We start from the raw sequence: 27,540 nt of genomic DNA on the forward strand, positions 1-27,540 counted from the left end.
TGTAACATTATATAGCATTTGAGGCCCAAAAAGTAGTGGCCTGAATAGCTTTATCATTGGCCAGGAATATTGTGCATGATCCATCAAGATAATGGCATATCAATAAGTCTTTAGGACAAGGGAGAGAGAAATAGGAAAAGGTTCCTGGAGAAGCAAAACATTTTTAAAGGACAAAAAAATCCTCAAAAAAGTCCTTGGAAAAAGTACCTTAAGACAATCTGGCTATAGCAGATCAGGTATGAACTGTTGAAAATATATCTTCTTTTCTTCCCCAGACTTCTGGTCTATTATTTTCTTGATTCCTCTTAACTTTTGGCTAGCTGGTTCCATAGAAGTGGGATTTGTAATTCTTGTGACATTTGAGTGTGACTTGCATTTGGACTTCCCTATTTACTTGTTCTTTGGACACTGTCAGTGAACTTGCTTTTGGTTCTAACCTTGGACTATATTTATGACCATGAAATTATTTTGACATATTTAGTGTGCTAATAACCTAGATAAGGAGCTGCTATTCATGAGGCCAGAACTCACATAAACCTATCTGTCAAGAGGAATTGCAATGATGGAACTGGCTCCTGATCTATTAGTATCTTGTTCCCTATTGTGTTTTAAGTGATGATGTGGGGGAAAGAAAATAGTTGTAAATGACATATTTTAAATATTTTGGGAATGTCATTAGAGGTTAGCAGATTAGTTAAATACATGGAATCAAATACTACCTCTTCCCGAATCCAATGGTATATTCTCTAGCTAGCCCATCGTATAGTAAATCATTCCATCTCTGCAAACAGAAATAGTCTTGGAGTTGGTGTTGAGACAGCCTGAGATTCTTTTTTGTTTGTTTGTTTTTAAATTCAACAGAAAGAAATACATCCTCTTTTGTATGTTCTGCCTTAGGAATTTGAGATTATAACATTGCTCTAATGTTTTTCATAATATGCCCAAAATCTATTGAAATACTTTTAATAAAAATACAGTTAGAAAAACACATATTATGGCTAGTTTTCTAGATTAAACCTTCAGAAGACTGGAAATACCAATTGTCTTAAGGGTTTTTAACCTCTTCATTAAAAAAGAGCTACGTAAAGAGCAATTATTGTCATATCCTTGCTATTTAGAAGGATTTAAGATGTCATGTCAATATCTACAATTGTATGAACTGGTTTATAAATAATCCAAGCTGACTTATGTGTTCCACTCTCATGCGTTTCTCTCAGGGGTTATAATAAGAAAACCAGAACATTCCAATTCCATTTTTAAATTAAACACAATTTATGGTTTATCTGAATCCTCAGCTTAAATTTAGATTAAATTTGAGTATGATTAGTTGGCTTATTTGTACCAACTATATGGCATCTCTTTGTTGGGATCAAATGAGATGACTAGCTTGCCAACCTCTACTGGCTGCACTAGAGAATAATTCATAGCACTAAACTATAATTCAAATTACCCTATATGTTATTGTTTTCTTGTAAACTGTTGTAAGAAAGGAAAGCAGTTAGGGAGAAAAATATGTTTCTTAAAGAGAACCTATATTTAGATATTTCTCCTTTGCTTTGCAAAGCCAGCAAGAAACCAGCAAAATATTCATCAAATCAAGATGGCAGGAAGACAAAGCTTAGAGTTTAAATATTGGATCGTAGTTGTACATATAAGTCCTGCCTTTGTCAGTATTAAAGTCTATAAATAAATCTTATTTGACAGTCTTCTACGAAGGCTAATCAAGTTCTGACGAAGAGATTAAATTTTTAAAGGATCACCATCTACTGTCAAGCCTGGTTATGGAAACTGAGTAGAGTGTAATTTTATCATTTTTAGAATTTCATGCAAAACTGAACTATTAAAACATAAAGAATGTATTTATTTTCTAAAATATTTATAAAATGTATGGTTTAAAATTTTATTATTTGAAAATTCAGCAGCAAAGTTTTGTATTTATAATCAAAAGAAAACTTCACAAGTGTGTCTATTATTTTGGATTTAAATATCTGATGCCCTTGAATAATGCACATTACTGCGTTACATTTCAATAAACTATAGTGGCTAGAAAAAATAATGTAAATCAAAGTTCTGAATATTTTAAATTAATAAAAATAGTTACATTTTCAGAAGAATTGCCACTTTCTAAAATGTGGTTTTTCCCCTCCTCTCCTTTAGGAATGGCAAAATTCTATTCAGAAGAATGCTGGACTTGCTTTTATTGAGCTCATCAATGAAGGAAGGTAATTAATTCAAAATCTTTGAACCAGTAGTCATTTTGCATTTAATTCCATTAGAAATAATACCTTCACCATCTGCTACACAAATACCAGAGAATGAAATATTTTAATTAAACAGATTTACAGTAGAGATGTTTGGCATAAAAATACTCAACTTGTTTGTACATGAAATATAGAAACAATGAACTCTTATGTTTATTTTTTTAGAATACCTATAGTATGTAATAGTTATAAGTTTTATCTGAGAACTGCACATCATCTTACAAGGGCAACACAGCTTTTTTTTTCAGACAGAATCTCAGTAACCCAATCTCTAATCCATCTGTCACTCCATCTGCTTTGGAGCATTCTGTTCATAGTGTTTTTATGCAGTAAGGAGGAAGTGCTATTTTTATCATAATTCCCAATGCTATTTTCAGGTATTTTAACATCAGATTGAAATTTTATGTGTGCTATGGTATTATGGAAAGAGTTAACATTCTGGATGCAGTTTAGTTCTATTAGTTAGACTGTGACAATTATACTGTCAACATAATAAGTTTAGTGTTGCTGCTATTATTAAGGAAAAAGTAAAATTATCCTTTTTAAGCTTAATAAGAATTATTTAAATGTTAGTAATTATCTGCAGCATTTTTGTTTATTTGTTACACTTATATATTATTTGCATCATATGTAGAAGTGAAACAAATGGTAGCAGATGTTTTGAGAATTTCTACTTTCTGTAACTGTTAAAATGGTATTTGTAATTATAAAATGATAAGATTCAAATTCATGAAACAATATGCTAGAAATATGTTAATTTATAACCGTCTTTCTGATAGTATATTTAGTAATATTCCTGCACAATTCACTAGAAACAGATATGCATTTATTTTATTTTAATTGTGAGGAAATATGAATAATCTTTTTGTGCAAATGTTTTAATTTGATTTTTGAATGAAGATGTAATACAGCTTTCTTGTGCTAATATCTATATGTTTTAAGTAGTAATATTTGTGGTAGACATCAGCAGCCACAACTGAGGTTAATATGATTAAGAATATTTGGACATCAGAGCAGAATGTACATTAATCAAAAAAGAAATCTGTTTTTCTTGTTCCTAAAATGTAAAGCTTTCTAACATTTGTTATACAGATATTTATCTGACCATACAATATATGTTAGAAAACTTGATTACAATTTTATATGCACTGAACAAATCTCAGTTTTGTATTCCTTCTTTAAAATGCTAATAGTGTTCTTTTGACCAAGCAGTAATTACAGCAATAATATTCTTTCTTTTGCTGATTTTTCTACATACACTATATATATATTTATAACTACTGCATATATCATCTATATCTATATATCTCTATAGATATCTAGAAATACATATCTCACTTGCTTATGTACAGTACATTGTTAACATGCATGCTTCCCTCTATCCTAAATTTTATTTTACTCTACAAAAAGCAAATTATTATAAATATTATGCTTCTTAATAGGTGAAGTTGGAATACTATTCATCAATCATAGCTAGAGAATGCAATTGTGCTGTTGTCAACAATTAACAGGACATAAACAGTTGATGAATGTGTACTTGGATTAAAGTGCTCCCTTGAACAGCCTGAAATTATAAAGCAGATCATTTATAGGAATCTAACAAAGGAGCTTTATAATTAAAACAAAACAAGCTTAATGGATTGTAAAATTGTTTATAATTACTATACAATTATGACTGAATTTTAAATTGTGGATTGAAGAACAGTGCAAAAGAATTTGAGAATTAGAGAACTACATTTTTCTTTTTAAAATACTGAAAGAAATTCCATAATTCATGATGATTCTTAAAAAAAAGAATTTTTAAACAGAATACCCAGATTAAAACACAACTCTCAGCAGCATGTTCAATAAAATTAATGAAAGGTGGGCAGCTATACAAATCTTTTTAAATAAATAAGTAAATATGAATACAATTAAATTCAAAGTCATTATAAAGAGTGCCAGAAATAAATAGATGGTTAAAACTTACAATTAAATATGAAATCACTTCTATGGCTAGCCTAAAAACAGCTGTTTTACTTGTCTCCAAAGTTCAGCATGCACAATGCAATTTCTTTAATGCAAATCTCAATACCATTTTAAAATTGCTCTCTATCTTCAGTTTCAAAATGGTACTGCCGTGTATCGTGAGAGCCAGTTTGGTTCAATTATTAAGGCATCAGGCTAGAAATTGGGTATTCAAGTCCCAGCCTTAGGAAAGGGGCAATGGCAAACGAGTTCTGAAAAAGCCTTGCCAAGAAAACTGCAGGCACTTCATTCTGCTTGGTTAAGTTTATAAGATTACCCAAACAGTAGACGGGTGAATGTGCATTTGCGGGCCTTGGCAGATTGTAGTTACATAAGTCTAAAAGTCACAAAAAAAGAAAACAAACTCTGGATCATGACTTAATTGGCTTTAGCCCACTAGAACAAAAATACATAATAAAAGAATGATATGTGGTAAATAAAAAAGTATAAATATTGAAAGCTAGCTTAGCTTGATTAACCTAGAACCTGAGAAATACACTATTTGACTGAATTAGCACATGACTAAGAATAAAGTCCCCTTCATGGATTACTGCCTTGTCGTGGCGAAGGGGCTTGCGTAATTCAATGAAGCTATGAGCTATGCCGTGCAGGGCCACCCAAGACGGAAAGGTCATAGCAGAGAGTTCTGACAAAACGTGATCCACTGGAGAAGGAAATGGCAAACCACTCCAGTATCTTTGCCATGAAAACCCTATGGACAGTACTAAAAGGCAAAACGATATGACGCTGGAAGATGAGCCCCTCAGGTCGGAAGGCGTCCAATATGCTACTGGGGAAGAGCAGAGGACTAGTACTAGTAGCGCCAGAAAGAATGAAGCGACTGGGCCAAAGCCGAAAGGACGCTCAGCTGTGGATATGTCTGGTGGTGAAAGGAAAGTCCGATGCTGTAAAGATTTTTTCTCCATAGGAACCTGGAATGTAAGATCCATGAATCAAGGAAAGCTGGACGTGGTCAAACAAGAGATGACAAGACTAAACATTGACATCTTAGGTATTAGCGAACTAAAATGGACAGGAATGGGTGAATTTAATTCAGATGACCATCAGGTATACTACTGCGGGCAAGAATCCCTCAGAAGAAATGGAGTAGCCTTCATAGTCAATAAAAAAATAGGAAAAGCAGTACTGGGATACAATCCTCAAAATGACAGAATGATCTCAGTTCGAATCCAAGGCAAACCATTCAATATCACAGTAGTCCAAGTCTATGCCCCAACCACCAGTGCTGAAGAGGATGAAATTGACCGGTTCTATGAAGCCCTACAGCACCTTATAGAACTAACACCCAAAAATGATGTCCTTATCATCATGGGGGATTGGAATGCTAAAGTAGGAAGCCAAAAGATAACGGGAATAACAGGCAAGTTTGGCCTTGGAGTACAAAATGAAGCAGGGCACAGGCTGATAGAATTTTGTCAAGAGAATACGATGGTCATAGCAAACACTCTTTTCCAACAACCCAAGAGACGGCTTTACACATGGACATCACCAGACGGTCAACACAGAAATCAGATTGACTATATGCTCTGCAGCCAAAGATGGAGAAGCTCTATACAGTCAGTAAAAACAAGACCAGGAGCTGACTGTGGCTCAGACCATGAGCTTCTTGTTGCAAAGTTTAGGCTTAAATTAAAGAAAGTAGGGAAAAGCGCTAGGCCAGTCAGGTATGAATTAAATCATATCCCTGTTGAATATACAGTAGAGGTGACAAATAGATTTAAGGAATTAGATCTGATAGACAGAGTGCCTGAAGAACTATGGACAGAGGTTCGCAACGTTGTACAACAGGTAGCAACCAAAACCATCCCAAAGAAAAAGAAATGCAAGAAAGCAAAATGGCTGTCTGAGGAAGCTTTGCAAATAGCTGAGGAAAGGAGGGAAGCGAAAGGCAAGGGAGAAAAAGAAAGATACGCCCAATTAAATGCAGAATTCCAAAGAATAGCTAGAAGAGATAAGAATGCCTTCTTAAATGAACAATGCAAAGAAATAGAAGAAAACAATAGAATAGGGAGGACCAGAGATCTTTTCAAGAAAATTGGAGAGATGAAAGGAACGTTTCATGCAAAAATGGGCATGATAAAGGACCAAAATGGCAGGGACCTAACAGAGGCAGAAGAGATTAAGAAGAGGTGGCAAAATTACACAGAAGAACTATACAAGAATGAGCTTAACGTCCCTGATAATCACAATGAGGTGGTCACTGACCTCGAGCCAGACATCCTAGAATGTGAAGTGAAGTGGGCCTTAGAAAAGCTGAGCAACAACAAAGCTAGTGGAGGTGACAGTATTCCAGCTGAGCTATTCAAAATCTTAAAAGACGATGCAGTAAAAGTGCTACACTCAATTTGCCAGCAAATTTGGAAAACTCAACAGTGGCCACAGGATTGGAAAAGATCAGTTTACATTCCAATTCCAAAGAAAGGCAGTGCCAAAGAATGTTCAAACTATCGCACCATTGCACTCATTTCTCACGCTAGTAAAGTTATGCTTAAAATTCTACAAGCTAGACTCCAGCAGTATGTGGATCGAGAACTACCAGAAGTACAGGCAGGATTTCGAAGAGGCAGAGGAACTAGAGATCAAATTGCTAACATACGCTGGATCATGGAGAAAGCTAGAGAGTTCCAGAAAAACATCTACTTCTGCTTCATTGACTATGCTAAAGCCTTTGATTGTGTGGATCATAACAAACTGTGGCAAGTCCTTAAAGAGATGGGCATACCAGACCATCTTATTTGTCTCTTGAGAAATCTATATGCGGGCCAAGAAGCAACAGTGAGAACTGGACACGGAACCACTGATTGGTTCAAAATTGGGAAAGGAGTCCGGCAAGGCTGTATACTGTCGCCTTGCCTATTTAACTTATATGCAGAGCACATCATGAGAAAGGCAGGGCTAGATGAATCAAATGTTGGAATTAAGATTGCCGGAAGAAACATCAACAACCTAAGATATGCAGATGATACCACTCTAATGGCAGAAAGTGAAGAAGAACTAAAGAGTCTCTTGTTGCAGGTGAAGAAGGAGAGTGCAAAACTTGCGTTGAAACTAAACATTAAGAAAACCAAGATCATGGCATCCGGCCCTCTCAACTCCTGGCAAATAGATGGGGAAGAAATGGAGGTAGTGACAGATTTTATTTTCCTGGGCTCCAAGATCACTGCAGATGGGGACTGTAGCCAAGAAATTAAAAGACGCTTGCTCCTCGGGAGGAAAGCCATGGCAAATCTAGACAGCACACTAAAAAGCAGAGACATCACCCTGCCAACAAAAGTGCGTATAGTCAAGGCTATGGTCTTCCCAGTTGCAATGTATGGCAGTGAAAGTTGGACCATCAGAAAGGCTGAGCGCCAAAGAATTGAGGCCTTTGAACTATGGTGCTGGAGAAGACTCCTGCGAGTCCCTTGGACTGCAAGGCGATCAAACCGGTCAGTCCTAGAGGAGATCAACCCTGACTGCTCTTTAGAAGGCCAGATCCTGAAGCTAAAACTCAAATACTTTGGCCACCTAATGAGAAGGAAGGACTCACTGGAGAAGAGCCTAATGCTGGGAAAGATTGAGGGCAATAGAAGAAGGGGACGACAGAGAATGAGGTGGCTGGATGGAGTCACTGAAGCAGTAGGTGTGAGCCTAGATGGACTCCAGAAGATGGTAGAGGACAGGAAGGCCTGGAGGAACATTGTCCATAGGGTCGCGATGGGTCGGACACGACTTCGCAACTAACAACAACAACAAAGAATAAAGTCATTCTTGAAGACATGCTTATCACACCTCAGGTATTCAGAAAACTGCACAAATTCAATTGAGATTTAAAAGCATTCATTCATTCCTTTTCCAGAAAGAACATTCATATGTTTAGTGAGAAATTACTTTTTAAACTGCAAGCCTCACACTTAGAATCACTTCTTTTATTTTTTTATTTTTTCCATCTGAAGATAACCTCAAACAGCTTGATTAAGGAAGGAAACTAGGTTCCTGGTACTAAATTTCTTTGCGTGGCTGGGTTTGAAATTCACAGTGATTCTGTGAAGGTCTTCTTCACATTTGATCACTTTAACTGCCCAGAATCATTGTGAGTTGGATGGCATATATATCTGTATAATAAGTAAATAGTTAATTGGACTATATAGACTGTATTAGACATATGGAAGACTACCAAGTATGCTTTATATGACTCTTGTATAGAATCTGTCTACAGAAGTTCATTGCCTTCCTTCTGCCACTCAGATTGAAATGTCATTATAAAGTAATGATGGGAAATCTATCCCTGAAGTCGCATACAACCTTTGAAATTCTATTTGTGATTGTTGAATCCCTCTAAAAATTAAAATTACAGAAAATCTAGGATCCTGTTTTTGTTTTATTTTTTGTTTTGTTTTGCTTTTTAGTTAGAAATGCATGACATGAAAATGACTGCATAAACTGAAACTTATAAGTTCCAGTTAGCGAAAATAAAGTGAATCTTATCTAGCTTACATTTTAAAAAAAGAAAGAAGACCCCAATTGGTCACATATATGATATTTAAGTGATATAATGTGATATAATAAGTGCACCCACTTTGGCACTCCATCTCTTAAACATTCAGTGTGATTTTGGCAACCTCTTTTTAAAGAAAATAATTAATAAATCATCAGTTCAATCTGTCTGCAAAACTGTATTAAATGATTGGGATGTAAGTATTCTTCCACATCATCAAATTCATTAAAGACTAGGTATTTTATGTAAAGATTTCTGGAAGACACCTTACAGTTCATGTGTCAAAACTAATTTGATAGTAACATATTTGACATCCTTTCTTGATGAAAAAAATATGCAACAGAGTGATTTGCCTTTCTGAGAAGTCAGAAACAGGCCATTAGGAGCTGATATGATTCATTGTAATAGTCAGTATAACTTATGAAGAAGAAACTGCCAAGTAGAGAACATTTTGTTAATCTATAAAGAAGAATTTCCAAAACTATTTGCATTTTAAGGAGCAATATAAAAATAAGACCTCTAAAAGAGTTACTGTTTAAAATCTGCTGAAACCTGTAATAACATGTTTATTGCATTCAGTTAGATCAGACATACTATAATATTAACTCGTATATATCAACCAAGTAATAGTTCGTTTAAAAAAAAAAAAGAATAATCATTTGTTGATTAGATTATGCTTTTTATGTATGTGGACTTTTCACAAAGTTTTTACAGCTCAATTTGTCACTAATGAGCCTGGTTTTAAGTTAGGAAAGTAAAGCAGTGGTCTTTTGGGTTACTGGGATTGTCTTTTGGGGACTCTCACATAATGGTTATCACGACTGATGTGGCCACTTAGAAAAGTACTGGATTTCAGCCAGCCAACATCTAAAAATGTTGCTTGGATCTCAGTAGAACCCAAATGCATTGCTGATAATGCAGTTTATTTTCAGGCAGAAGCTTTGCTTTACCATATGTTATTTTTTATATTCTTTATATCGATATTATCCTAAAAAGTAAAATTGGGGGAGGGGAGAGATCTTGACCAGGGTCAAGCAATACACTAATGGGCCATTTTCACTGCTGCATGCTATTTTACAAGCCCAGGGTACATTGGTTCCTTTCTTGAATTAAAAATGGCAAAAAAACCTTATAAACTTTATTAGGCCATTAGGATGAATGTGGATAAAAATTGCTTCAGAACAAGTTGTTTTGACAAAGCAAATAATACATTATTTTTCTCTTAATGTAAGCAAATGGATTGGTGATTAATGCAATGTCCATCATTCTTTAATAAAATTGTATCATGTCTGAGATCAATTCACTTTTTCCTCTAGGTTATTGTGTCATGCAATGAAGGATCACATTGTAAGAGTTGCAAATGAGGCAGAGTTTATTTTGAACAGACAAAGAGCTGAAGATGTACACAAACATGCAGAATTTGAGGTAAGCCTCATAGTTGTTAAAACCCTGAATTTCTGTTTTCACCTAACTTGACACCATCTGAGAAATATATTTAGAAAGGAAAACTTAGATTATTGTCATTCAAAATCTATATTCATTTTTAATAGAAATAGCACATATTCATTTAAACTCTATAGAAATAAATAGTATTATATTTAGAATTTTCTTTATTTACATTTTTAAAAGTTACAGTATTGTTCTGGTATTGTTGATGTGGATTACCAGTTCCATTACAGTTTAAATTTAAAATTTGTTCTTAGGATTGTCTGAAATTTTTGCTGTGTTATTTTGATGGTGGTAAAGGTTTTATTTATTTATTTGCATCCTGTCATTATTATTTTTACAAGTAACTCAAAGTGGTGAACATATCCAACATGCCTTCCTTCTCCTATTCTCCCCACAACAACAACTCTGGGAGATAACTTGGATTGTGAGAAAGTGGCTGGCCCAAAGTCACTCAGCTAGTTTTTCATAGCTAAGGCAAGAATAGAATTTTTTTATTGGGAAGGATGAGCAGAGAATTCCAGGAGTATATACTGAGAATAGGGACGCGTCTAGTCATGCCGGCCACATGACCACGGAGACGTCCTCGGACAAGCGCTGGCTCTTCGGCTTTGAAACGGAGATGAGCACCGGCCCCTAGAGTCAGAAACGACTAGCATGCATGTGCGGGGGAACCTTTACCTTTACCTTTATACTGAGAATACATACACTCAGCAGTGTTTGTGTGATCGTGTGTGTGTGTGTGTGTGTGTGTGTGTACACATACATACTTACATACTCTCAGCAGAGTCCTACAAGGTATGAAGATCATCCTAGCTGCCTGCTTCAGGCAAGTACACATCTAAATTGGGCACCAGTTTTATAGGAGAATACTAGAGGTGGAAGATACAGGAAATGAATCATTTTATACAATGTATGAAAAAGCAGTGATAAACTGCTCCTATATTTTACCAAGAAAACCGCATTAATAAACTAGCTTACTACTGGAAAAAAGCTGAGGATCTTTTGGAATATAATGGTGTTTATGATGTGGCTAGTTTAAAGTCTTCCAGATGTCTAGTTGCTGAGGTTCATGCAGGAAAAGAAAACCCAAAGCTGTAATGATAGAATTACAGTGGGAACATGAAATATAAGCATAAACTTGAGAAAGTTCAACATAGTAAAAGGTGAAATGAATTGAATAAACGCTGATATCTTAGACACTAGCAAATTGAAATTGATATTGGACACTTCCAGTATTTCACTATCTACTGCTTAGGACATGAACAACAAGGAGCAGTATATTCAGCAAGGGCATAGCAAGAATATTATTTGGCTACAATGCTATCAATAACTAAACAACGTCAATTAGACTTCATGGGCAATCCTTTAATATGACAGACAATCTTGCTACTTTTATTTTTTTGGCACAAATTAAAAACAGATCTTTGACTTACATTTTATTCATGTATGTATATGTATATATTATTTGTGTACACACACACACACACACACACACACACACACACACAGCCTTCCAAACATAGAATCTTACCAAACATATTCTAAATATTTTGACTTTAAATTTTAAAGATCACATTTGCAATTAAGTGTATGTCACACTGAAGTTTCATACAGCTTCAGTGGTAAATAACATTTGATATTTATCAGAGCATTCTGCAGTAAACTTAAGATGACAGTAGAAGATTGAGTTATCTGCCCTTTGAAGAATTTATTGCAGAATAAGATCTGTCAGAAACGTAGACAAAATGAGAATATTCAATTAGATTCCAGCTTCAGTTAGCAAACACAATTTAGAATATTAACCAAATTCCCTTAAGGGGAAATCTTAAGCCAATTTTCTAGTGAGCAAACAAAGACATTTCTGAACCTTGGATTTCTTTAAAAATCTAAGTCCTTAAACTTTTAAAAATATTACTATTGCATAACAAATAAAAATAGCTTTTTATAAAATTAAAAATAGAATTTCAGTATATGAATACCAAATCTTTCGAATCACTCATCACAATCCCTTGACCTCAAAAAAACAAAACAAAAAACTACTCCACAGAAAAGTGTCTGTTGAAAGCAGAATTCTTAAATATCTTGGCACACATGGAAAAGTGTGAGTGAGTTTGTTAACGATTTATGAATTGCTGTCTAAAGTTATAGGAGTTTAATTAAAAGAATGAATGAACACCTTTATTATGATCACTGATCAGTATTGCAAACAAAAACACATTAAAACAGGCATGTCAAACTGCTGGCTCGTGGGCTGTATGTGTCACGCCAAAACCGTGCCCACCCCATTGCCGGCAATGGGGAAAAAGTCACGATACATTGTGCAACATCACATGTCATCACGAGTTTGATATGCCTGCATTAAAAAGAAAGCAAGATAAAATGTTAAAATTGGTAGGTTTGTGAGCGGATTATAGAAGTCTAAATAATTTTACTAGCAAAATTTAGCTATGTTCAAGATGATTGAATTTTACTGATCTGATAACAATAGCACATAAAAAAGATCAGAATTCTCTGGGTGTTTTACCAGGTTAGAAATTATAAGGCAGATCCTTGAGTCCTTATAGAGAGTCCTGTATAGCAGAACATGAGCCATAGTTTCCACAGCCTCTTCTCCACAGGCACACAGTCTCAGTTGATAGTGGACTCTTTTATGTTGACCCTCCAAAACTGCTGTGGGAAAGCATTAAACCATGCTAAAGTTAGTGCTCTTCAGAATTTGAAAACCGTTTATATGGTATAACTACAGTATATAGCAATAGCACTTAGACTTATATACCACTTCATAATGCTTTACAGTCTTTTCTAAGTGGTTTACACCGTCAGCATATTTTCCCCAACAATCTGGGTCCTCATTTTACCAACCTCCGAAAGATGGAAGGCTGACTCAACCTTGATCCAGTCAGGATTGAACTTCTGGCAGTCGACAGAATTAGCCTGTAATATTGCATTCTAACCACTGCATAATATATATATATATATATATATATATATATATATATATATATATATATATATATATATATATATGGATCTTTGGTTATTCGGGTTTTTCCCCGCGTAGAACTAAAGTTGTAGGCGCAACGTTTCGACGGAATCCCATCCGTCATCATCAGGCTGGTGGCTTTAGCTTCCTTCTTCTGGGAGAAGCATGTGGCTGTTTGTTCCTCTTTTTTTTTTATTTTATTTTTTAAACTGCCAGAGGGGGTGTGTTCTGTGGAGGTGTGCTCTGATTGGGTGGGGGACCAAGTGTGTTCTGATTGGGTGGGAGTGTGTTTTGAATGGTGGGTGTGTTCTGATTGGGTGGGGGTGTGTTCTGAGTGGATGGGCTGGTCTCAGCTGCCAGCTCCAGACCTGAGCTGGTGAGTTGTGCTGCTTTTGTTCGGCTTCGTGTTTGTGGTGGTGCCATGTTTTTATAGTGGGTGTCAGTTTGCTTATTGTGTGGTTTGGAGGGGTTTAAAGTGGCTGATGTTGCAGCTGTAGTTAGGTTTCTGTTTTGTGGTTGTGCCTCGTTATCATTGTGGGTTCGGATTTGCTTTTTGAATGGTTGTGTGGTGGTGATGTCATGTGATGTTATCATGAGTTTGGGTCTGGTATCATTCTTGGTGGTTGGGCCTCGTCTGTCAATTAAGGCGGGTTTCCAAATGGCTGGAAGGCGAGAGGTATCATCTCGTTTATTCATGCTGTGGGGGCGTTTTTCTATCTCAATGGCTTCTCTGATTATTCTGTTGTTGAAATGTTCAATTTTGGCGATAGTTTTTGTTTTTTTAAAATCAATTTCATGTCCCGTGGCTTCAAAGTGTTGGACCAGGGATGAAGTTTGTTCTCCCTTTCTGAGTGAGTTTTTGTGCTCTTCAATGCGTGCACTTATTCTTCTGTTGGTCTGTCCGATGTATGTGGTGGGGCAGGTGGTGCATGGGATTTCGTATACTCCTTGGTTTTCTAACCCAATTATGTCCTTGGGGTTTCTTAGGATGGTGGATATTTTTCTGTCTGTGTAGAATGCTGTTTTGATGTTGTGTTTTTGGAGGACCTTGCTGATTCTGTCTGTGGTTAAAAAAACAAAAACTATCGCCAAAATTGAACATTTCAACAACAGAATAATCAGAGAAGCCATTGAGATAGAAAAACGCCCCCACAGCATGAATAAACGAGATGATACCTCTCGCCTTCCAGCCATTTGGAAACCCGCCTTAATTGAAAGACGAGGCCCAACCACCAAGAATGATACCAGACCCAAACTCATGATAACATCACATGACATCACCACCACACAACCATTCAAAAAGCAAATCCGAACCCACAATGATAACGAGGCACAACCACAAAACAGAAACCTAACTACAGCTGCAACATCAGCCACTTTAAACCCCTCCAAACCACACAATAAGCAAACTGACACCCACTATAAAAACATGGCACCACCACAAACACGAAGCCGAACAAAAGCAGCACAACTCACCAGCTCAGGTCTGGAGCTGGCAGCTGAGACTAGCCCATCCACTCAGAACACACCCCCACCCAATCAGAACACACCCACCATTCAAAACACACTCCCACCCAATCAGAACACACTTGGTCCCCCACCCAATCAGAGCACACCTCCACAGAACACACCCCCTCTGGCAGTTTAAAAAAATTTAAAAAAAAAAGAGGAACAAACAGCCACATGCTTCTCCCAGAAGAAGGAAGCTAAAGCCACCAGCCTGATGATGACGGATGGGATTCCGTCGAAACGTTGCGCCTACAACTTTAGTTCTACGCGGGGAAAAACCCGAATAACCAAAGATCCACATACAAATACCCGCGAAAACCTCAGAAAACAAATATCTTACCTCTACGGGGAGGAAATCTACCAGCTAACCAGGACCTACGAAAAACTCGAAGTACGAAGAGCTTCCATTCTGTGTGACCTCACATTCCTACGCAACTGCCGAGATCAAAATTTAATCCCTACATCCTTCCAATTGAAATTCCACTCCAACTCTGCAGCCATCAAACGCATCCTGATAAGAACTGAACTGGCCCTAATCAGAAATGAACTCCACACAAAAAGATTCCTCCTGGACCGAATCAACAGAGACCTCCTCACACTTCACCTCAATCTCAGCAACAAGATCCACCCCACACTTTGGGACAAATTCAAACAAATCGCCGTCTGGAGAGCTGAAACAGAGACTGCCTACAAAACAGACACACACACCAATAAACTCCGAAGACTAAAGGAACGCCAGAAACAAACCCCTCCTCTCCCACAGCAACACATGAAACAAACTGTGCACAACATCTCAGATAGGATTCTCACCAAAGCTGAAACCAACGTCCTGTCTAAAGGATTTAATTTTGCAGTCGCTCCCAAACACATTCCCACGGAAACCATTATATGCGGAGTCGAATCCAGCCTGACCAAAATTAACCCTGATGACGCCAACAAAATCAGACTCGAAGTTACCAACATCCTCTGCACCAGCAAACCACCCAAAAGCAACTTACCCAAAGAGGAACAGACAGCACTACTTAACCTAAAAAATGACACCAGCATAATCATTCTGCCAGCAGACAAAGGCAATGCCACGGTGGTAATGAACTCATCTGACTACCATACCAAATTATCCAACCTACTCCGAGACTCCACATACAAACTCCTCAAGACAGATCCCACCACCTACCTGGAAAAAACCACAAAATCAAAAATAAAAGCCACCCCCATCAGTGAAGAGATCCAGAAAACAATCATTCCCAGAGAAAAATCATCCAGATGTCCTAAGCTCTATGGTCTGCCCAAGATACACAAAGAAGGAACCCCACTCAGACCCATAGTCAGCTCCATAGGCTCACCTCTACAAAATCTAGCCAAATTTCTGGCCAAACAACTACAGCCTTACGCAAATTCCATCACCTCACACGTACAAAACTCATTCCAATTCATAGAGATCATAAGTAAACTAAACTTACAGCCCTGTGACCTACTTGTGAGCTTCGATGTCATATCCCTCTTCACCCAAGTGCCAATCAAAGAAGCCTTGACAGCTATCCTAAATAAATACAACCCCCCAAAACACATCCTAGATCTGACCAACCACTGCCTATCTAACACATACTTCATCTACAATGGACAAAGATACAAACAAATGGAAGGAGCACCCATGGGATCACCCCTTTCACCTGTCATCGCAAACCTCTACATGGAACACTTTGAAACCCTCGCTCTAGAAAAATCCAACCACAAACCCAAACTCTGGCTCAGATACGTAGATGACACCTTCGTAATCTGGCCACACGGCAAAGAAAAACTAGATGACTTCCTCATACACCTCAATAGCCTACACCCCAAAATACAATTCACCATGGAAACAGAAGCTAACAATCAACTTCCCTTCCTTGATGTCTTAGTCTACAAGAAATCCAACGGCTCCCTAGGACACACTATCTACCATAAAAAAAAACACACACAAACCGCTATCTGAACGCACTCTCACACCACCACCCAGCACAGATCAACTCCGTAGCCAAGACACTCATCTCCAGAACAAAACACCTAGCTGACGAACAACACCTAAAAACCGAAGTACACACTCTCACTAATGTACTAACAGCCAATGGATTCCAAAGAAACACGATTACCAACTTAATCCGAAGAGAGACACCCACAGAAACCCAAGACAGAGAACAAGAAAATGGCAAAGCCCTCCTCCCATACTTAAAAGGGACCACAGACAGAATCAGCAAGGTCCTCCAAAAACACAACATCAAAACAGCATTCTACACAGACAGAAAAATATCCACCATCCTAAGAAACCCCAAGGACATAATTGGGTTAGAAAACCAAGGAGTATACGAAATCCCATGCACCACCTGCCCCACCACATACATCGGACAGACCAACAGAAGAATAAGTGCACGCATTGAAGAGCACAAAAACTCACTCAGAAAGGGAGAACAAACTTCATCCCTGGTCCAACACTTTGAAGCCATGGGACATGAAATTGATTTTAAAAAAACAAAAACTATCGCCAAAATTGAACATTTCAACAACAGAATAATCAGAGAAGCCATTGAGATGGAAAAACGCCCCCACAGCATGAATAAACGAGATGATACCTCTCGCCTTCCAGCCATTTGGAAACCCGCCTTAATTGACAGACGAGGCCCAACCACCAAGAATGATACCAGACCCAAACTCATGATAACATCACATGACATCACCACCACACAACCATTCAAAAAGCAAATCCGAACCCACAATGATAACGAGGCACAACCACAAAACAGAAACCTAACTACAGCTGCAACATCAGCCACTTTAAACCCCTCCAAACCACACAATAAGCAAACTGACATCCACTATAAAAACATGGCACCACCACAAACACGAAGCCGAACAAAAGCAGCACAACTCACCAGCTCAGGTCTGGAGCTGGCAGCTGAGACCAGCCCATCCACTCAGAACACACCCCCACCCAATCAGAACACACCCACCATTCAAAACACACTCCCACCCAATCAGAACACACTTGGTCCCCCACCCAATCAGAGCACACCTCCACAGAACACACCCCCTCTGGCAGTTTAAAAAAAATAAAAAAAAAAAGAGGAACAAACAGCCACATGCTTCTCCCAGAAGAAGGAAGCTAAAGCCACCAGCCTGATGATGACGGATGGGATTCCGTCGAAACGTTGCGCCTACAACTTTAGTTCTACGCGGGGAAAAACCCGAATAACCAAAGATCCACATACAAATACCCGCGAAAACCTCAGAAAACATATATATATATATATATATATATATATATATATATATATATATATATATATATATATATATATATATATATATATATATATATATATATATATATATACATATATATATATATATATATATATATATATATATATATATATATATATATATATATATATATATACATACATACATACATACATACATACATACATACATACATACATACATACATATATATATATATATATATATATATATATATATATATATATATATATATATATATATATATCAAGGTGGCAAACACCCAGTGTACCTTCCTTCTCCTATTTTTCCCACAAAAACCTGTAAGGTGGGTTGGCCTGAGAGATAGAGAGAGAGGTTCAAGGTCAATCAGTTGGCTTTCATGGCCAAGGCAGGACATGAACATCTCCCTCTTGAAAACTACATTTGGAACACAAGAGCTACCTAGAATATAGTCCTTAGGAATTTAGATTGGACCCTTTCAAGAGGAGTAAAGGAAATGAACGGTCCTATCTGGCTACTGGAAAGTAGTTGTTCATAAGCCTTAATATAGATTCAGTGCTGCTGTGGTATGCTGTGCTCCTTTGGTAAAGTGAAAAGATTGAATTATAAATTGCATTTATTAATATCATGTTGCCTGCTTGTTGCACAAGCAGTGCAGCTGCTGAACAAACAGCAGCCTTCTTGGGAAGGAGGTTCTCCTCTACCAGGAAAGATCTACAAGCTGTAAACTTTTCATTTCTGCCTGTAGATCCCATTTCAAAGGCCACAACTGGAATGGGAATTTCCATCGCAAAGCTGTTGTTAACTGAGAATCATGAGTTGTTAAGCGACTACCCTCCCAATCCAAACCATTCTTGGTCCATCCCAGCAAAAGCCTCAGTAAGGAAAGAGAACTAACTCCAACTCCCCCCCACCTGCCTATCTCCCCTTATCTCTGCTCTTTTCGCTGCCCTCTACCTTTCCTTATGAGGCAGTAAGGAACCCCAGATTCATGAGACTCTGGGACTGTTTGCTATGCTCAGGGAAGCTGCAACTGCCTCAGTCCTGTCTCATCCGCAGTTGCCTTACCACCTTGCACTCCAAGATCGCTGCTGCTCTGTTGATTTATTTTTGTCTTCTTGCTTCTGCTGCTGCTGAGGCATTACTGGCTTGGCTGCTGTGCTGTGCTGTGCTCTGCTGAGGCTGTGTTGCAAAAAAAACCAAAAAAAGTCAAAAGAACTATGGGGCACCAGAAAGCCCGATTCAGAAGCGTGGAACAAATGATCTTTTGGGGGCACCATGGCTCTGAGACTGCTTTTGGATATATATTTTTTCCTTCGCAACACAAAAGCCCAGCCTAAGTATAGAATTGTGATCTGCAGAATTTTGACCACATGATTGCAGGGATGCTGCAATAGTTGTAATTAGAAATATAAACATAAATATAAAGAAATATCAATATAAAAATTAAAATAGCAAGTTGAAAGATAAAATAGAATAAAATAGCATAGATTCAGAGCTGCTTGCCCATTGTCATCATTAGAATATCCTGTTCCCCCTCTCGTATTTCAAAACAGTGAAACAATATGTAATTCTTCTTTAATATAAGAAGGATAAGAAAACTTTATTTCATCATTAGTCCATTTTTTTTTCTAAAAAGCCTATTTCACAGTTAATATCCATTCATTCTGTTAACTTCTATAATTGCTCAGAATGAAAAATGAAAATTTGATTTAACTGTCCAATAAGCTGATGAAATATTATCCTCATTACTGAACAATATTATTGTACTAATTGGTGTTTCTTTCTACAAATAGGTAAATTGAAAAATTAATTAACCCCATAATGTCTATGGTCTTAAAATACATTTAATTAAAATATATGCCTATCCTGATGGAGAAATGTGCAATGATTTTACATTGTGCGTACATGCAGTTTTTATGCCTTTTCATATTAGACAATGAAATAAACTCCAAATTATTATGAATACAGTCCCAAATGATATCAAACAGATGGGGAATACTTTGAGACACATTCTCAAAAGAGTCATATACTGACAATAATCCCTTTTCTTTTTACTGTGTCTTCCTTTATGCCCCCATTTCCCCCCTCAAATTATCACATGTCTATTGAGTACAATTCATTATTCTATAGATTTGAAATTGAATGGCAAAATATCTTTTAAATTATATCAAGGTTTACTTCTGTCACCTACAATACAATTTGTTCACCCTTTTTGCAACTCTATACATTATAATGTTAATTCGTATCAATGTTATCCACAAAGCTGCAGTAATTGATGAAATACTAGCACAACTGCTTAAAAGTCTAACAGGATGGTACAGTTAAACTGCTACACATGATTGATAAACAGGTACAAAAATAATCACAGCTGTGGCCAAGATCTATTTATATTCTAATTCCAATATGTGGTCAGGACTAAAGAATGCTCAAACTACTGATTAAATGCACTTATTTTACATGTTAGTAACATAATACTTCAGATGTGAATTCCAGACTTTAACAATATTGGGAACAGGAACTGATAGATGTATAAGCTTGATTCAAAAGAGACATGGATATTGCTAACATTTAGAAGTTATAGGAAAGGCAAAGAAGTTCCAAAAAAAAAACACAAGTACAGGTAGTCCTTGATTTATGACCACAACTGAGCCCAAAATTTATGTTGCTAAGTGAGACAGTTGTTAAGTGTATTTTGCCCCATTTTATGACCTTTCTTGCCACAGTTCTTAAATGAATTACTACAATTGTTAAGTTAGTAACACGGTTGTCAAGTGAATCTGTCTTCCCCATTGACGCTTTGCTTGTCAGAATGTCACAAAAGGTGATCACATGATCCTGGACACTGCAACCATCATAAATGTGAACCAGTTGCCAAGCATCCAAATTTTGATCACATGGCAATGGGGATACTGCAACGGTTGTAAGTGTGAAAAATGGTCATAAGCTGCTTTTTTGCAGTGATGGAACTTCAGATGGTGACCAGATGAACTGTTGTAAGTCAAGAACTACCTATGTTTTTGCTTTGTTGATCATACATAGCATCTGACAATGTAGTCCAATTGTAATTATTTCTTTAAAATATGGGTGTACTGAAAAATTATTATGAAGACTAGGAAATAATAGCTCAAATGGAATGTGGAGCCACGAAGTGTTTCTAAATTGGATAACCTTATCCTAACCTTATCCATTTAATTTATCTGTAGAATATGTCATGAAAAATGCTCAAATAAAAGATATAAAAACTGGGATTATATTTTCTGGAAGAATAACCTCAGATATGCAGCTGGCACAATGGAAGGAAGATTTTAAGGGCTTTCTTGTTGAAAGTAGAAAGTGCAGAAGCTGATCAGCATTGAAAATTTAAAAAAAGTTTTTATTTTCAATGTGTCTGTTTTACTTTTTCAGATTTGTATTATTTGTCTTCTAATGTTCATATTGTATGCCTCAGGAGATCTAGTTAGACTGAACACAGTGAAAATTATTTTTAGAAATAATAAATGTTAGTTTAAACAGAGTTAATAGACCTTCAGGTGGAAACTAGATTAAGCCGCCCTGAGTCTTCGGAGAAGGGCGGGATATAAATGGGATTAAAAAAGAAGAAGAAGAAGCCATTTTTTTACATTAGGTTGTGATGCTAGAATTTAGGCAATTTAAACTTCTATGAATATATTAGCAAAGATTTAATCTGTACTGTTTCTTTTGCAATATTTTTCAAGTCTACTTTGTGCCATATACATTAATGTAATATTTGCAAGAATAGGTAATGTTTTAAATGTGTGATTGTTGCTTTCACAAATAATTCCTATGCAACAATTTACCTATTTACAAAATGATTGCTATGATAGATATGGCTAATTACAAAATACAGAAGCCAAATTGATGTTTTTCTTTGTCACCTATCCTAACTTATCTTCATCTCTTTTTTTCTGGTCAGGTTTCATACACCATTTTATTTTCTAAGAATGCCTATGGAGCCTATATAAGACCCAGAGGCATTTTTAAAAATAAAGGTAAAGGCTGAGAATTCACAACAGGGTAACTTCTTATTAAAAATAAATTCACTAATCAGAGTTCTTTAAAAATTAAAGATGAAGCAGATAACTTTAAAAAGCAGTAAGGGGAGGTAATGTTAGCATCTGTAAGGATCATATTGCTTAATGGATTTAGAAGCAAAGGATCTAATACACTGATTCCATCCAGATTTTCATTGAAATATTACATATGTCATAATTTTGCCTTAATTTTCAGCAATCTAGTAGACACTTTCTAAATTTTGATACAAAAATATGAGACAGAAGATAAGGTTAGCATGTAATAAAAATGAAAAATCAGTTTTAAGGAAGCATGAATTTTTCATGAATGAGATCTAGGTACCATATTATTTCTCTGTCAGAGCTACTGCTCTTAATATGCAGCAAAAAAATTCTGGATTTTCATTTTCTAAAAAAACATTATCTTTTAAAAAACAGTGATCTGTGCATTATAGTAAGCCTTGTCAAGTTCGCTAAAATTGTGTTATGTAAAGTATTTAATCAAATATTTTCTATATATATTTGTGGAATTGTGTCTGTGTGTTTTAAAAACAATATTCCCCTCTTTGTTGCACTCTATCAAAAAGCATCTTTTAAGAGTCATAGGGAATTGTGTGTGATGCTGCTGACACAGAAATCCTTGGAGCAAGCATGAATATTTTTCACTTGCACCCACTTTTGGATATTTACAGTATATCTTGCTTTGGGTAGAGCACATGTTACACTTCTGCTATATCAGCTGCATTGGTTACCAGTCTGTTTCCAGGTGAAATTCAAGGTTCTTCAGAGGTTGACCTTTGAAGCCCTACATGACATAGGACCGGATTATTTGAATGATTGCCTCTTTCCAGGTTCATCTCCCATCCCACCAGACCCAATAGAATGGGCATGTTACTGGATGTGTTGCCTAGGGAGATTCATTTGGTGGGCCACAGGCAATCCACCTTTTCTATCATAGCACCCACATTTGGAATCTTCTCCTAGCGATGAGGTTGGCCTCATCACTCCTAAGGTTTTGAAGGTCTCTCAAGACCTGGTTATGCCAGCAGGAGTGAGAAGTACATGGGATGGGTAACCTAGTGAGGTATCACCCTTATTGTTAATATTTTTCCACCTTTCGGTTTCTTTGTTGTGTTTTTGTTTTATAGTTCTTAATGCTTTTTAATAATAATTATATAATGGTTTTAGATAATGACTGTTTTATATCATTGCTGTTTCATTGGATTGCTGTACATTTATTTCTGTATCTTGGACAGCCATATAAATTTGATAAATAAACACACAAATAAATCTTCAAGTTTAGGAATAAACAAACTTTATTGTGTACTGTGCATAGTTTAAATTTTTTTTTTAAAAGGAAGGTTTAGAGAAAGTAAAACAACCTTAATTTATTTGCCTAATGAAATCATAAACATGTTTTCTCTTTTTAGTCCCAATGTGCCCAATATGCTGCTGATAGAAGAGAAGAGGAGAAGATGTGTGATCACCTTATCAGTGCAGCCAAGCATCGTGATCATGTTACAGCAAATCAGCTGAAGCAGAAAATACTGAATATTCTTACTAATAAGCATGGTGCTTGGGGAGCTGTTTCATATAGGTATGTTGTTAATTATATACTTCTGATCAGGTATTTTGAATGGATGTGAGCATTTATGATACAAATAGCCTGAATCAATTCCTGTTTATGCAATTATTACATTGTAAGCATAGCCCACAACTCAACTGAATTGTCAAGTACTCCTTCAGCTTTCTATGCTTCCTTTCTCTGTATGCTATCTTATTTCTTTCTCAGTATTTATATTAACCTAATGAGCTCATTTCTTTTCTCATTTTCTGAGGTGAGAACATGTGATAAGCTTCCTATGTAAATTTTGACAAAAGGAAGCAGGATTTACTTCAGATTTGGATATCATGTGAGTGGTATCAATATGACTAGTGAGCCCAAAGTCTATCAAATAGATTGGCCATAATTAGAAAATGAAAGCTATAACCATAACGATATATGTCAATCTGGAGTAAAATTAAATTAATTTTCTTTGCCAATTTAGGTCAATATTACTTCTCTAGAAATGGATGAAAAAAAATAATGGTAGTTCTGTAATAAGAAAAAATAAAGATATTCTTGACTTGAGCTCTGCTCCTTGTGATTGCATCCATTTGGAGTCCATGGTAACATTCCTCTACATTGCCTTGTTTTTCCCAGGATTTCCCCCCCCAGCCCTTTCAAGCTAGCCCAGGGATAGGCAACCTTGGCTCTTTTATGACTCGTGGACTTCAACTCCCAGAATTCCTGAGACAGTCCACGAGTCATAAAAGAGCCAAGGTTGCCTACCCCTGGGCTAGCCAATAGTCTTAGAATTCTTTAGCTGGTCATTTGAAATACTAACCAGGGCTGGATTTGCTTAGTCATAATTGTCTCAGGTGCCACTTCCTGAAGCCCAAATCTATAATTATATAAACAAAGCTAGATTGATTATTGAGTATGTTTTGAAAACATATCAGAGTTTTTTGAAAATGGACTATGGACTTGGTTGACATATATCCTATTAATCCATTATTTTCTTAAGTTGAAGCTTGTACTGCATTGCACAAATTTGTGGAAATCTGCTTAGGTGATAGATAAGGAATAGCTTCTTAATTATAGCAACCAAATTTTGTAACACTTTCAAAGAAAGCTTATCTAGTCTTCCTATTAAGGAAAGTAAATAAAGTCTGCTTTGTTTAACAGGTTTTCAGGAACAGTAGATTCAATGTTTTGTAGTCATTTGATACTTAGTTGTTTTAAAGAATACTGTTTGTTTGTAATTATTTTTATTAATTTAATAAATAGGAGTCTCATAAAAATCACATTTATGGAAAAATAGGATATAAAAGTATATGTACAAAAAATTAAAAGATGAGCAAATGTTTAATGGAGCATGTTGGTTTAAAAAAAAGTACTCCTTTAAAAATTGCCTATATTGAATTTGTAATAAGTCCATCAAAAAACTTTAAATTACTGACAGTGAAACTTCATCACTGCCCTTAGTGTTAAAGAAAGCTTTCTGAAATACAACTCAGTAGGAAATTTTACCTATTGGGAAAGATAAGATAAATCCAATTTTGATTGCCTTAAAAGGTTATAGCTCTTTATTTATTATGCTGTAATTAGAGAGTTGCAGCAGAATCAGATGCTATGGTACTTCAATATTTCTTAATGAGTATCATCTTTATTTCTGTCATATTTCAGAAATATTCTGGATGTGATATTTTGTTTTATTTCTTCTAAACAAAGAAGCAAAAAAAAGACATGTTAGTCATATATATATTTCTGGTGAAGAAAGGAGTGTTTAATAAAATGGAAAGGTTTTGATGATAGTATTAATAATAATGACATCAATATGCAGAAAAACAAAGTTATACTTTTTATTGTAAAGGAGAAATCCTCTGTTGCAATGGTTGGTTTAATTTAAAGTTGCTTGGAGAAAAAATATATTTTACATAATGTTATATAAAATAAACATGATGTCATCTTTGCTGCCTCAGGTAGGTTCTTATTTATCCCCAACAAATGTTCTCCATAAATAACAGAAGCTATAGATATTACCTATATTATCTATATAGAGACCCTTCTCTGTTTAATGTTATTTATTATCCCACCATTATTATTTTTACAAATAACTCAGGCAGTGAGCACACCTAATACTCTTTTATTTTCTGCACCACAATAGCCCTGTGAGGTGGGTCGTGCTCGCCCAATGTCACCTAGCCAGCTTTCATGCCTAAAGTGGAAGTAGAACTCATGATTTCCTGATTTCTAGCCTGATACCTTAATCACTACACCAAACTAAGTATAGTTGAAACAATTTTTCAATTTTTAAAATATTTTAGTGTGATCATTCTATTTAAAGTTCTCCTCTTGCTTTTTAAATTAGTTTGTGTATTTGATACATGAGATTTTATACACTAAGGTATCTGGTATACTTTTACTGCCTTTTATTGTAACTGTAAATTTAATTCCTTTTAGCCATAGGAGGAATCTTTATAGCCTTAGATTGGTTCAGGGCAACATTTTTCCCTGTTTGAAGCTATTAATATGTGAATTAAATGTAGAGTTTCATTTGCTTCCATTTCATTATTTGCTACTCAGAAGTAATCGTAATAGATCTGGATCACAATAGTTAGCTATAATTAGCAATAATAATTTTAAGTAGTACTGACTCCAATATGTGTTTAATGCTTTAAAATCAGTGTTGGGCCAAACCATACAAGACATTCTTATTTCATTTCTTATATAATTTATTAAAAATAGATAGCACAAGAAAGGTAGGGCATATGAAGACCAGAATCATTTTCTGCCTGTGTGATAGTGCTTGAATAAAATACTCTACTACTAGCAAGCTCTCATCAGTCCTGATTCTTGCCTGCGCAAATAATAAATTTGGATGAGGAGTCATTGCAGCTGAGGTAGTATGAAACTATCCTTCCCAGTCATAAAGCAACAATTCTATCGTGCTCCCCCTGCATCATTTGACATCCATGTCCTTGGTCCAGCATATAATAGAAATGTTAATAATTCTGAGTCTGTCTGACAAGTGTTTCACATCTGTATGCTGATCTCTGTTCACTGAGAGCAACATGTGTGGAAAACTCTCAGTCCCTACAATTTATGTATTCATATGTGGATGCTGTGTCCACTCTATGTGAATGAAAAATGTTTCTGGACATGTGTCTAACTAACTCCACTGAAATCAATTTTTTATAGATAAACTTTCTCTACATAAGCTGCTGCACATGTAATATATGTTCATAGCAACATCGCATTCTCTTTTCACATGAAGATCTGTTGAAATGAAGGAAATATGGATAGGGCAGGAAAGGAGATGTCAATTTATTTCCCTTTGTCTTGCATTGATTCCTATCTTTTTAAAAATTGCTATTTATTGATAGCATTCTTCTCTTACAAAAATGTACAAATGTACACTTTTTTACAATGAATGTATATTTTTGTATGATAATTACAGAACAGGAAAGTAATTATAGTTCTTAGGACATTATTAACTTGAAAATCCTATAATTTATAATGAAATATGTGATTTTACTTTTATAGGTTAAATTTTAATATTTCTGATTGGTGTCATTCAAAGCCTTTCAAGTTCAGAGGCCTCCAATTACAGACAAAGAACAAAGAACAGTTCTGCATCAACACTTGGAATTATTTATTGCTTTATCTTATTTAAAATAGATTTTTTTTAAAAAATAAACTTTTTTTAAAAAAACAACCTTTAAAAAAAACCAGTGTTTTTTTTAAATAAGCTACTAAAGCTTATTTAGAAAATATATTTAAAACATACATTAAAGCATTATAGAAAACATCATGCTCATCATCTTTATGACAGCATTTTCTTTTCTTCAGCAAATGATGGTTATTTTTCTTCAAATATGATAAAGTAATTTTCAAGCATGGAATGATGGAGTGGGGAGAGATAAATAGAAATATTAGATGGATGCTTCACAACTAAGGTAATATACATGTTCAGT

At 35.8% G+C, this 27,540-nt stretch overlaps 1 protein-coding gene across 3 annotated transcripts in view; it reads left to right on the top strand.

Moving 5' to 3' along the window:
* The window catches only part of NBEA (neurobeachin), a 397,191-nt gene that overhangs the window by 176,718 nt on the left and 192,933 nt on the right, over positions 1–27,540 (top strand). For all 3 annotated transcript variants that reach the window (XM_081327264.1, XM_081327262.1, XM_081327263.1), the window contains 3 exons: positions 2,158–2,222; positions 10,083–10,191; positions 23,451–23,617. In XM_081327264.1, coding sequence (XP_081183390.1) covers positions 2,158–2,222; positions 10,083–10,191; positions 23,451–23,617 — 341 coding nt within the window. The remainder of the gene's footprint in view (positions 1–2,157; positions 2,223–10,082; positions 10,192–23,450; positions 23,618–27,540) is intronic.

Source organism: Vipera berus (genome assembly GCF_964194415.1).
Source record: "Vipera berus genome assembly, chromosome: 4".
NCBI lineage: Eukaryota > Metazoa > Chordata > Lepidosauria > Squamata > Viperidae > Vipera > Vipera berus.